The sequence below is a fragment of the Cimex lectularius genome, unplaced genomic scaffold (assembly GCF_000648675.2).
Source record: "Cimex lectularius strain Harlan isolate CLEC.00 unplaced genomic scaffold, Clec_2.1 scaffold2, whole genome shotgun sequence".
Taxonomy (NCBI): Eukaryota; Metazoa; Arthropoda; class Insecta; order Hemiptera; family Cimicidae; genus Cimex; species Cimex lectularius.
The window spans coordinates 4541807-4555376 of NW_019394219.1; the positions used below are offsets into that span (position 1 = coordinate 4541807).

General features: G+C 34.8%; 1 protein-coding gene across 8 annotated transcripts in view; it reads left to right on the plus strand.

Moving 5' to 3' along the window:
• The window catches only part of LOC106666738 (MAGUK p55 subfamily member 6), a 56313-nt gene extending 44194 nt beyond the window's left edge, over window positions 1-12119 (plus strand). For 4 of the 8 annotated variants that reach the window (XM_014394127.2, XM_014394136.2, XM_024230244.1 and 1 more), the window contains 9 exons: window positions 4239-4397; window positions 4864-5034; window positions 5096-5428; window positions 5492-5650; window positions 5736-5946; window positions 7919-8121; window positions 8188-8319; window positions 8433-8507; window positions 11500-11730. In XM_014394127.2, the coding sequence (XP_014249613.1) occupies window positions 4239-4397; window positions 4864-5034; window positions 5096-5428; window positions 5492-5650; window positions 5736-5946; window positions 7919-8121; window positions 8188-8319; window positions 8433-8507; window positions 11500-11682 (1626 nt within the window). In that variant the 3' untranslated portion in view covers window positions 11683-11730. Of the gene's footprint in view, window positions 1-466; window positions 710-4238; window positions 4398-4863; window positions 5035-5095; window positions 5429-5491; window positions 5651-5735; window positions 5947-7918; window positions 8122-8187; window positions 8320-8432; window positions 8508-11499 lie in introns of those variants that run through there. The other 4 variants (XM_014394133.2, XM_014394134.2, XM_014394126.2 and 1 more) reach the window with 4 other exon arrangements.
• Window positions 12120-13570: the final 1451 nt, after the last annotated feature.

Consider the following 13570-nt stretch of genomic DNA (forward strand, 5'->3'; position numbering starts at 1 on the left):
TTCTATATCCTTATCCCCACTGCTTCGGACTTACATGCAACAGCCAATGAACTTTATGCATCTCACTTTGCTCAAACTGAAGTTTTTTTAAATCTATCGACATTTGCTCCAGATAAGTGGGATGGTTCACGGACTGTATGAAGATATTCCCAAATCCTTCTGAGAAAGTTGGTCATCTTGAAACAACTGGGCAAGCCTTTCTCAATGTTGACCTCTGTAGATGTTCTTACTCTTCTGTATGTGTCTAAGTGCTCTTTCAATTGATTAATTATTATTAAAACAAGGAAAGTCGTGTTCTTTGGATGAGGTCTTTAAAGGTCATTACCGTAAAAGGGGCTATACTCTCTGGACTAGACAAAGCCGTTATAAAATTTCGTTGTGACTCCTGAGGAGAGCGTCGCGAGGCACTTTCACTCGTACAACATTTGTAAGCGGACTGTACATGGAATCTGGAGGGGACCTGTTCATCGTTCGGGCCCCCCGGCGAACGGGCCAACATTAACTGTCTAGGTGACGTCAGGGCGCGTACGTGTCAACCGTTTTCTGATGTCAATTTGACCAAAGCAGCCTTGTTTCTTGACTACGTGGGCGCGTGCGGAAAGCGATTTGTCAATTGGACCAATTGGCCTGTGCAGAAGGGCCGAGGTGAGTGCGAGAATCGCCTTTTCCCCACCCATTCCAGTCGACAGACACTCAAACCGATAATCAGGTAAGTGACATATCGGAAGTTAATCTCTACTTTTCTCACCTGGATTACCTAAGTCTAAAATTGGCCTCGTTCACAAAAGGGTACAGGTACCCAGGCAAAGGGCTAGACTGGGACGCGCTACCTGAGCGTCTGCCCAGCGGGACAGACTCGACTCGGGATTCCCCTGGAATGTGGGCGTTGCCCTTGGATACCTGTATTTGTTTATAAACAGATTAAATAGACTTAAAAACTTTTACTTTTCATATTTGTCAATCGCATTAGCTATTATGCTACAAAAATGACAAATTCCTTTCTTAATTTGTGTGTATTTTCTTGTTAAATAAAGAAAGCATACTAGGTACGCTTCCGTTCAAAAAGTTTGACTTATTCTATAGCTCATACATTACACAGAAAAAGAAAAAAAAAATTAAAAATAGAAACAGCTTTTCACATTTATATTAAAACATTTGTAAAGTAAAAAATAAAAAATGTACAAGAGTTACCATATTTGTTTGCATAATACTGAGCATACTTCAATTCAGCTTAGTTAATCAAAAAATATCATGATACTACCAATTGATAAACCCCCTTTTTTTTAAATCAACTGGGTGCTTAGATTTTTTGCTCAATGTTTGACCAACAGGGTCTACGAAGCCCAGATAGTTAGGGTCGTTTTTATGGACTGACTCACTCTCTGCCTTGTCAGCAATGACTTGTATACATAATCTTCTCACACAGGAAATATTCGTGACATTAAAACAATTTTCTCAGAATATTGAGGTTGTTTTTTTATGGGTTCATTGTCACAGCAGCATTCTGGAAATGAATTGCAGATAGGGCAGCAAGAGAAGCAGCCATTTCAGAGCAGCTAGTAAAAGAAGTTCCAGGTCATGACTATTTTACATATAAAATCAGAAACGTCTTGTTCTGAAAAAAGACTGGCACGATGTTGGTGAAAATAAGCATAGGGAAATAAAACTCCCAGTAAAACCTTGGCTTAGTTCAATTAGTACTAACTGGAGGGAGGAAGTGACACAAGATTGAGAATTGGCCATTGTAGGATTACTAAGGGTCATCTAATGGCTAACCCCTGGTCTGTCTTTCTTGCAATGAGATTGTTACAATAAAACACATTCTTCTGCACTGTCCAATCTAGCCATATATCTTAAATATAGCATAATAAATGAAATAGCATTAATTCAGTATAGCTAATTTAAAAAAAATACCATGAGGACACTACCATGTGGCAAACCCCACTTGTTAAAACAACCAGGTGCTTAGAATTTTTACTCAATGTTTGACCAAAAGGGTCTGCAAAGTCCAGATATTTAGGGACTGGCTCACTCTCTGCCTTGTCAGCATTGACTTTTATACATAATCTTCTCGTACAGGAAATATTTAAGGCATTAAAACCTCTTTCTCAGAGAAACATTGAGGTTGTTTTCTTGCGGCATTGCTGGAAATGAAATTGCAGATAAGGCGATCACTAATGGCATCTAATGGCTAGAGAACTACCACACAGTCTGTCTTTCTTGCAATGAGATTATTACAATAAAACACATTTTTCTACATCGTCCAACCCAGCATACAGACACCATATCTCTGTCCTGCAACCCTCTTTGACATACTAATAGACGATTCAGATTCCATAGACCAACTTTTCCAATTTCTTAAAAGTGATTTAATGAACAAAATATGAATCAATGTGGCCTTTGCATGGAGGGGGTGAAAAAACCTGGCTCTCGAAGGATGTGGATGTTCACAACCCATGCATATCCCTACAGGAGAGTCGAAATAGCAGTAATTCAGTGATAACATCACTCTGTTTGTAGTGCTTGTAGCTCTGTATTGTGGCTGGCCTCTGTAACATACGGTGAGAAGACTGCATTAGTAAATGTTTTAAGAGAGCTGTGATCCTTAATTCAATTATTCAGTATTGTGGCATCTTCAGTGAGGAACTGTCAGTAAGGCTAATAAAATCCCGACGCTAAATATTAATCTGATCGTACTTGGAGGAGCACAGCTTATGGACGAAGAGCAAAAGGATTTTTCCATATCCACTGAAGATGCTGAAACAAGTCTGACAGACCAACCCAGTGAGGATAGGCGGACCAAAATGAATAACGACCACCCCACTCCTAGAGAAATTTCACAAAGTACCCTTACTGTTTTCACCTGCCACATGCATTTTGGCATTTTACCACCTTGGGTGGTAGTTTTGTGCTGATGGTAGTAATTGTAAACAAACAAATTACAGGTACCCCACTCCGCAGATGTTAAGGAGAAATTTATTTACTGCAAGAGCAAAATTGTCATCTGACACATCGACAATTTGTACAATCTAACCAGTAGCTTCATTTGCTCTGCCTATCCTTGTTAGGACATACAGATCATGTGGAGAAATTTTGCAAAGTAGCTTCAATGTCATCAGGTCAGCATATTCTTCAGCATCCACCTGTATAATTTCTCCTGAGTGAAAATGTTGCAGGGATAGATCGCTCTCCCATTCTTCTCGAAGCCCTCTCTAGGCCATCAGAATTGCTCAAACAAAACCTTGACTCATCTTAAAAAAAGATTTTAGTCCAATATTCCTCAGACTGATTTCTTAAGTCTTATGAAACTTAACCGAGCTTTCTGTGCCTAGTCAGAAGTTCTGGACCAGTTGAAGGTTTCTTACATATAATTCAGCTTTTAAGTCTTTGCCTTAAACTGACATTAACATTTCTAGCTTCTCTAGCATCTCACTGAGATGCAATACGATGGCAACCTGATCCGTACTTTCTTGAATAACTTCCAGTATCTTGGTAGCGATGTAAGACCCTTTGGACAGTTGTTCCAGGAACATTAAGCACCCTGGCCACATACGCTTGACTTTTCCCAACATCCAACAATCCTGCTGAATCTGTATCATTTAAAACCACCACTCAAACAAACTTGGAACTTAAAAATGTACAACTTTAAAACAAATAAAACCACCGGAACATTAGAAAGAAGCTTTAAGATAAATCAAGAAGAGATTGACTATTCAAGGATGTACTTATAAAATCTGATTGTAAACATAAATAGGAAATTTTATTTTAGGAGGAATTTTATCTATTTTTTATTTGTATCTAATCCTTTATTAAGGACCAAAAATTGTTGTATGATAATCAATGGAGGATTTTCTAAGAGTTAATTAAAAATATTAAGCATGGCCACATTTTGCCTCTCAGTATAGTCTAGAAAATCTGAATAAATTTACTTTGAATTTTTGTGTAATGACAAATCATTTTCATCACAATAAATAATAAGCTGTTTCTTGTTTTTAATGGCAAAATTATAATCTATTCTCAACAAATTGTTTAAATAATATAGAAAGAGATGAATATTTCATGTAAAATTCGCCTCTTTTAAGACCCGGTTAACTTGGTAATTATGGAAATATATTTGTTTATATCATGTAAACATACCTAAAACAATTTTTCATGCACTAAATATTGATAAAACTTGAAATTGAAAAAAAAAACCTGATTAAAAAAAAATCATAATTTACAAAACTTTTCTTTTTCAGATCCAGGAAAGATTAGAGAAGCCACCATTCCCTGAAAACGTAGAACCGGTCTCAACCGGGAATACAAAGCTCGCCAAAGACATCTCCTCTTCTTGCAAGCTTTCTAGCAGCCTGAGCGCGCGAGAGCTAGCAGCCATCCTGAACAAGCCACACGTCAAAGTAAGCCTGTTGATATCAGTGCAACAAGTAGTCAGTAATTCATGCCCTGTCAATCTTTATGTCATTAATCAACCTGTATAGTCACTTCCTTTTGTCGTTCATTATAAAAACACAGCAGATAAGTGCAGCAGTTATTGTTGAATATAATGTAACCTGTGGGATCTAATGAGGTCATATTCACATTTTATATTTTTGGTGTCTAAATTTTCTATTTTATGTTTTTTTTATTAACCGATGCCTTATATCTCCTTTCTTTGTTCTATTGGGTTTTTTAAGACAAATATAAACTGTACTTTAACCAACGATATCTTTTTAAAGTACAGAATTTTTATAACAATTGTAAAAATAATTTTTACTTTTCACGGCCCTTAAGAAAATAAACAGACATTGGAAGAATATTGAGACACAATTTCATCCAGTACTAGTGTTAAAAATGGAATTTTTGTAGTAATTCAAAATTTTCCAGGCCCTTTTGGAAACACACGATACCGTGGCGGTTTGTAGTAGAAACAGTGGTCGTTCGGTGTGGGAGAGTACCGGAAGTCAACTTCCTCTTGTTGAAGAGGAGCACAACGAGGCAATGACGACGCAGACGATAAGAGTTGTTGGGCTTAGAAAAAAGCCCAATGAACCTTTGGTAATTTTTTTTTTCTAAAGTTTAAAAATGAAAATAACCATTTTGTCTTTTGTTCTTTTAGGGTTTGACTGTCGAGGTTGATCCACAGGGCAATCTTATAGTCGCCAGGATACTTGCAGGCAGTACAATCGAGAAGCAAGGTCTCCTTAAGCCCGGTGATGCCATAATTGAGGTCAACGGTGCTCCTGTAGCCACGCCTGAAGAGCTCAAAGCAGAAGTTTGCGCTGCAAAAGACAACTTGACTTTCAGAGTGGTCGCAGGCAGCGATATTCAGAATCACTTGAAGTCAAATCAAACATTTATGAAAGCGCTTTTCGACTACGATCCTCATGAGGATAGCCTGTTACCGTGCAAGGAGATCGGCCTGGAATTTAAGCATGGAGAAATTCTCCAAGTAGGTTGTGTTATTATTTGCATCATTTACATTATTTACAGAAAAAAACATTTTTTTAAATAGATCGTTGATACAAAAGATCCAAATTGGTGGCAAGCCAAAAAAGTCAGTGGTGATGGCAAAATAGGGCTGATACCATCAGAAGAACTTGAGGAACGAAGAAAAGCTTTTGTTAAACCTGAAGCAGATTATGTACATAAAATAAGCATCTGCGGAACAAGGGTATCATCATATGAATATTCCATTTAAAAGAAAAAAATAATATACATATACAATTGTATCTATAATCAATTTTTTTTTAAAACAGATCTCAAGAAAGAAAAGGAAAATCATTTACCAGTCAAAATCAAACAACGAATTTGACAAGGCAGAGCTATTGCTGTATGAGGAGGTCGCTCTTATGCCACCTTTTCACAGAAGGACTCTGGCACTAGTCGGGACGGTAGGAGTTGGCAGGAGGACTCTTAAGAACAGACTGATCAACAGTGATCCGAATAAATTCGGATCAGTCGTACCAAGTATGTGCAATGCTTTCTATTTGTTACATTGAATTATTATTATATTAATTAATGTTTTGTTGTAATTTGATCATTACTGATCATTTTGGACTGCCTATCCTCACTGAGACACATTTCAGGGAGGGGCTGTGGGATCTCTTTTATGATGTTGGTGCTTTTGGTAAATTAAGTCTAACAAAGGGACGACCAAGTTGGTGAACGATTTGATCCAAACTTTTTGGGGTGATTCTACACCCCAAAATATTGGACATATTTCTTGTGGCACTTTTTGTGAATAGGTCTAGTTTCTCAAAATAAATTTTTTTACGTTGAAATTTTCCTTTTTTTAAAATTATTTTGCCAGTCTACTTGCTCAAATAAGCTATGTGAATATATAATTTACAGAATTTGTTTATGTAAATTGAAATAAAAACATAGTAAAAGCTATCAAATTTTATCACTAACCAAAAAATTTTTAAAAACCAAATATTTTTCAAGTAATCTAGGTCATAAATTTTTTTTCGTGAAACTAATATGAAATTTTGTTTTAGCACCTCTAGCAATCCCTAAATATAAATTTTTGTTTAAATTTAAAATTTTCAATTTTTTTGACTCCTAAAATTTTTTACACTTTTTGAGAAGTCATTATTGGAATATATGATTTAAACGGCTATAATTCAGAAATGGCTAAAAGGATTTTAACATCAATGGACCATTTGAAAAAAGAGGGACATAGCTTTTTAATGACATACGTAGCATTAAAATTAAAAAAATATTGCTGTTAGAAAATAAACAAAATAGCAAAATTATTTGTCAGATATTATAGTTTTTTATATGGAAATAATAGTCCGATTTTAATGTTTGATGCAGTTATAAAATGCACTTGACAATTTCTTTAAAACGAATTATCATTTATGAAAATCGGTCCACTAGCTTTTGGGAAAAATGAACTAGCTTGCAGTAGGAATGTCAGTCGACGAAATTATCAGTCAAAAAATTAATTTACACCAATTTCCATGAAAATTGGTATCGAAGGGTTTTATAGCACTAGATTCATGGCAATGAAGTCAAATCAAGTTATGCTCATTTTCTAACCTACTTTGCGTACAAAATGTTTGTTAAAATATAAAAAACTAAATATTTTGTTCGTTTATCTCTTTAAATCATCCAAATTAGAATATTCTGCATCATAAAAATTTGTTGCACTGCTAAAACACAATTTCATATTAGTTTCATGAAAAAAGTAATGACATAGTTTACTTGAAAAATAATTGGTTTTTAACATTTTTTGTTTATTGATAAACTTTGATAGCTTTTACTATATTTTTACTACAATCTAAATAAAAAAATACTGTAAAATGACATTCACTTAATTGATTTGAGCAAGTAGAACGGCAAAATAAAAATATTAAAAAATGGAAAATTTCAACTTCCAAAAAAAAAATTTTTTTTATCAAAACCAGGGTCTAATGACAAGACGTGGCAGATGCTTGTCCAAAATTTTGGAGTGTAGAATCACCAAAAAAAGTTTGGTTCCAAATCCGTGAACCACTAATCTTGTCATCCCCTTGTAAGTTTTTTTATTGTTCTGGTTGTTCTTCATATTCAATGACCATCCATCATTTTTTATTTATCTATTTTTTAATGTGACAGTTCTTCAGTTTTCCAGTGTTCAATGTGTTATTTTTTCCAATCCATCAAATATGTTCATTTTGCTTTTTTTCTTCATCTTTCTTGTAGTAGTTTCATTGTTGTCTGTATTAATTTTTTTATTGTTTTTCTTTCATTTATGAATTTCTCTTTTGGTAGTAGTATTGTTTTTTAGTCTGGCTGTCATGTATTTTAGTGCTAGCATTTGTGTCCGTAGGATTGGTGTAAGTGTCTGACAGAATAACCCAGTAAGGATAGGCCGATCAAAATGATCAATTAAATTACATCTTCATCCTGCAGACAGTAGGAAATCTAACAATTGAATATTTTCTTGTTTTTTTAGTGACTTCAAGGCCCCAGAGGGAACTGGAAGAAAACGGCCAGAGTTACTGGTTCATTTCGAGGGAGCAGATTGAAAAAGACATCAGGGAACATCAAATGCTGGAGTACGGAGAGCACAACCGACACCTGTACGGGACTAGTTTGGATAAAATCCGCGAAGTCATAAACCAGGGTAAAATGTGCATTTTGGACTGCAGCCCAGGGGTAAATATCGCAGAATCCTATCTGTTAGAATGTCCAGTCGATGCATATTAATTTACTTATTTCTAGGCTCTAAAAATCCTACACAACTCATCGGAGTTCATGCCATATGTCATATTTATCGCAGCCCCGGGCATGGAGCTTTTAAAACAACTTTATGACTTTGGGAGGTCAACTGGTGCTTCAAATCGAAGTCTTGCGGTAAATAGTTAAAAATAACAACTTGAAAACAGTTTTGATTTGGTCTTTTGTTTTAAGTTTTTTGTTTTGTTTTTGTTTTATAATTTGATTTTTGATTTGAATTGCCAACTTAGTTCGACAGACAAAGTTCAATCCGCTATAGCTCAAGGCGTGCGAGGACTTTAGAATCTCTGGCTTCACTTTATGAGGTAAGGCTTTCCTATTATTTATTTCTATTTTTTGTTTATCTCACACTTTATTCCTCACTGACTTAGACAAATACACAATGTAAGTATTTATTTTTTTATTGCTAGATTTTTTCTTATTTGGCATAATATACTCTTTGATAATGCAGCAAAAATTGGAAAAGAAAGGTAAAAAAAAATCGACAGAGTACTGTTTACCATTGCAACCTCATATCAAGCTGAGAAATGGAATAATTCAGGTCACATGTTCAATATTTTGTGTGATTTTGTTAATTTCTGAATTACACTTTTTTTTAAACAGATTTGATTGCTGTACCAGTGTGGAATTTTGTAATTTTTCAATTTAGTAGTTTTTGTTTCTACAAAAGTTTTTTTTTTGTGTGTATATATGCGCGTTTACTGCTTTGTTCATATTAATTTTTCCTAGCTGGTATTAGGCAGCTTAATTCATTAAAAAGTAAGCCTAAGGGCTCATTTGTACTGTCTGCAATGTGATATTGTGCAAGTAGAAGCTGAAATCTCAAAGAAAAGAATGGTCATTGTCCTTGCATGGATCAGCATGTCACCTGATTACACTGCGAACATAGAGTATGAATTGATATTTTTTCATAGAAAATTTTTTTTGTTGGGGGGTCCAATTGTGTCTATTGGTCTATTGTAAAACCCAGACTGACCATACAGTGGAAAGTGCACTTTTTTTATAACAAAACTAAGCATTTTCCTCAGGGCCTCTTCATGCACTTCTCTTTGTGTGAATATCGCCTCACCGAAGTATACTGAATAAAGCAGGGACTTTACCGTACACCTAGTCTTGTTATGGTAAGGTGTGCACATCTGTTCGACTATCAAGAGCATGCCATGGATGTCACATAGTGTCTATCACCAATCAGTATCACAATCACAATGCCTATTTTGCTCTTAATGCATTATTACAATTAAAACCATGTAATAATTGGTAATTAAATTCATTCTATCAATAAGTGGTATGTCGGCATTTTGATAAATTTTCTGCCAAACCATAATAATTAAATAACTTTTATAAAAACTCATGAATTTTGGATCTTGTTTAATTTGGTTTACATTGAAATAAGCATTGCATAATAAGCATATCAACAAAAATACATATAGCTTGAAATGAACTACAAAAAATATGAGTGTCCGGTTCTTTTGACTTCGACAGTACTCGACGCTACTCAACAATAATCTGGACAGTGGAGGACTTTGTTGCACCGCATAGAGTAGGGTACCATTGCATGGCATCAAGCAGATGTAATGTGGGGGGGTAATACAATCTTATGGGAAATTAGACATTGGATTTGCCATGGCTTTTTGTCATGTCACGTTGAGTTGTCGGATAGTGTGTTCTCCGCATAAAGCCACTTACCCGATGCTATGCCATGCGACGCTACCCGACGCCTTGCCACGTTTTGGTGGGGTGTGCACATCTATCCGACGTAAGTACACGTCGCGTACAGTCCACAGCGTTTATCATTATAATCACTATCACAATCGCAACGCATCTTTTGTTCTTAATGCACTATTTTGAGCAAAACCTTGTAATAAATTGTTAGTTAAATTTTATGAGCACAACCATCTAATAAATTGTTTGTTAAACTTAATTGTTTTAAATAAAGTTACTCCTAACCATCTAATTAAACAATGTTTATAAAAACTTAATTTGGTTTACATTAAAATAACATGTTGTAATTAATATAACGGCAAAATTACATGTACTTAGTTTGAAATAAACCACAAAAAATATGAGTGTCCTGATCTGATGCTACCCGACATTAGAAAATGGTGTAATTTTATGAGCAAAACTATGAAATAAACTGTTAATTAAATTTTATGAGCAAAACCAGTTTTAGTATATGTACCACCGAAGCGAGTACAATAAATTATATTAAATTAAAATAATAAGTTAAATTCATTATATCAAAAAATCGTATTCCGGTGTTTTGATTAATTTTCTACCAAATCATTAAAATTAATTTTTTAAATAAAAACTAATTATTTTTAATCACAGTTAATTTGGTTTATATTAAAATAAGTATGTTGTAATTAATATAACGACAATAATACATGTAGTTTGAATACAAATATGAGTGTCCGGTTCTTTTGTCTTTGACTGTACTCAATGCGACCCGACGAAAATCTGGACAGTGGGGATCGCAGAGTGTCGGGTAGGTTAGCGTGGCATAGCATCGGGTAGATGTGCACAGGGGTAATGCAACTTTATGGAAAATTGGAGTTTGGATTTGCGTCGCACGGCGTAGCAGGCTCGTTCCTCTCATTCACAAACCCAATATTTTTTATTCGCTTCATTGAAGAAACTCATTTTTGAAAGGGGTTGGGACCAGATTCAGGGTCACTGAGAACCGATCCCGACTCAGACCTCCCATTGATGAGTTCTTTCAATTGCAGCCACCGGTCCCCTTAAGCTGGGAACACACCCGATGCAACGCTATGCGACGCTACCCGACGCCATGCCACGTTTTGGTACGGTGTGCTACCTTTTTTTGCAAAAACACCGGCCCTCTGGGGAGTTCATATGACATTTTACTTGAAATACCCTCATTTAAAAAAAAGACAAAACTTTTAATTTCTAATAGGCAAGACCTGCTTGGATGAGTTTGGTCTGCCTTTGACCTAGGGCCATTAGGCACTAACTTCTTATTTGTGGGACTTAGAAATTTTATTGAACGGTTCCTGGTCCTAGGAGTGTTGTTCACTATCCATTTTTTTTGCACCGCACACTGTATGAACTCCCGATCACATCGCAAACTCTATAACGTTACATCGTGACAGTGTAAACTATTAATATCCTGACATATTTGCCTCAAGCACATTTAATAATAAATCTACTTTATGTAAATGTGCATAATTTTTATGTCTTTTCATTTTTATACCATCACCTTTTTTTGTATAAGACAAAGCAAACAATCATTTTTATTGCCTTAACATCTTTATCATTATGATTGCAATTTTTTTTTAGGAAGACGATCTCAAACGGACTGTCGAAGAAAGTTCAATGCTCCAAAGGGCATACGAGAAATACATCGACCTCGTCATAGTGAATGAGGACTTTGATATCACTTTCAGAAAAGTGATCGAAGCACTAGAAGAGCTGAGTTCAAAACACCAGTGGGTGCCAGCGAACTGGGTCTACAGTTCTTAATTAATGGATTCATTAAGTGGAGTTAATTGCAATAAATAATTTTTAAAAGGAAAAAAGCACCACCAAGATTTTAGGGCATTTAGACCTTAGTTTTTGTACAAAATATTATTTTGTGTTCAATTATTTTTTTTTTCTGAGTGATATTTTATCCGTCCAACTTTTTCACCAAGGCTAAAGAAAGCCTATCAAAAAGTCACTTATAATATTTTGTTTATTGTCTGTAAATTATCACTTTACAGTTGAATATATATTATTTTAATAGCATAGCTTTTGAAATATACTAAAAAAAATGTATTTAAAGTATACATATATTAATATATGCCAATAAATTATAATAACAATGAATTTTTTTTCAACTTTTGTATTCTATATCAAGTTTTGCTAAGATTAAAAATAAGATGAATATTTAAAAATAAATATATTTTTGTATTCAATTATTTCCTGCTTCTTTTATCATTCCCTACCTCTTTCATTGAAACATGCACACGAAAAAAGTATGATTACAATTCCCACTGCGTCGTGACTCAATTGACTGGAGAATTGTAAGATTTCTCTTTGAGGTAACAAATCTAGACTTAATCGCTGTAAGTATTGGCTACACAAATCTATCACCACTCGACATTGACAGGTGAAGATAACATGTAGATAAGTTTAATGCAATCACTCTCACAAGAAGCTTGACTTGCATCAGGTGGTCGTCACCAATCAAGGCAAAATAAACTTTTGACTACTTTTGTTTAGTCAAGATTCTCAAAAACAGCCATTCCCTCACAACAAAAGATTCACAATCAATATTATTTCTGATTGATGATAACCATGTCATATAAATACAGATAGTCAAGTTTCTTATGAGAGTGTCTTGTGTATTTCTGTGAGCTTGAGAGATTTCTGAAAAGAACAACAGTGAAACGATTTGTCTTGATTAATTTGATGAGATAGTTTCTCACAACATGAAAGCTTGTGAGAATTTTTAAAGGAAGGAAACTACAGTGAAATTATATTTTCGACTAGATTGATGTTAACTATGTTGTACAAATGTTGAGTTGATCTCGTTGTGAGCCAATAGTGCTTTTGTGAGAATTTTGACAGGACAAAACTAGAGTCAACAGATTTCGACATGGTTGATGACAGCAATTACAAGTACAAATTCAAATAGTCAATTTTGTTATGAGAGTGTCTTGCATTTTTATGAGCGGTAGTGAGATTTCTGAAATGGCAACACTATTGAACAATGATTCGTCTTGATTGATTTGGTGAGATGGCTTCTCACAACATGAAAACTTGTGAGAATTACATTAAGAAGTAAACTACAATGAAATGATAGTTAACCTTGACATATGTCAACCATGTTGTACAAATGTAGAAATAGTTGACCTTATTGTGAGAGCGAGTTTTGTGAGAATTTTGACAGAACAGCATGATTGGTGATACCCATGTCGTACGAGTCAAGCTTCTTGTGAGAGATTTCTGAAATGGCAAAATTATAGTGACATGATAGTTTCGCTTTGATTGATATCAGTCATGTGCAATTACTCAACCTAGTGATTTTGACAATTTCAACAGGACCAAACTAGCGTCAACAGATTTTGCCATAATTGGTCATAACCATGTTGCACAAATATTCAAACTACTTGTAAAAGTGTCTTGCATATTTGAGCTTGATTTTCATCTTGATTTATGCCAGTCGTGTATACTTGTACAAGTATGTAGCTTCTTGTGAGAAGTACGACATTTTTGTGTGAGATTTCTGAAATAGAAAAAAACTGTGAAACGATTCGTCTTGATTGTGTTGATGAGATGGTTTCTCACAATTTGTCACAACATGAAAGTTTGTGAGAATTCCGATTTAAACTTCACTTGCCCCAAGAGTGCAATTAGTCTATCTTGT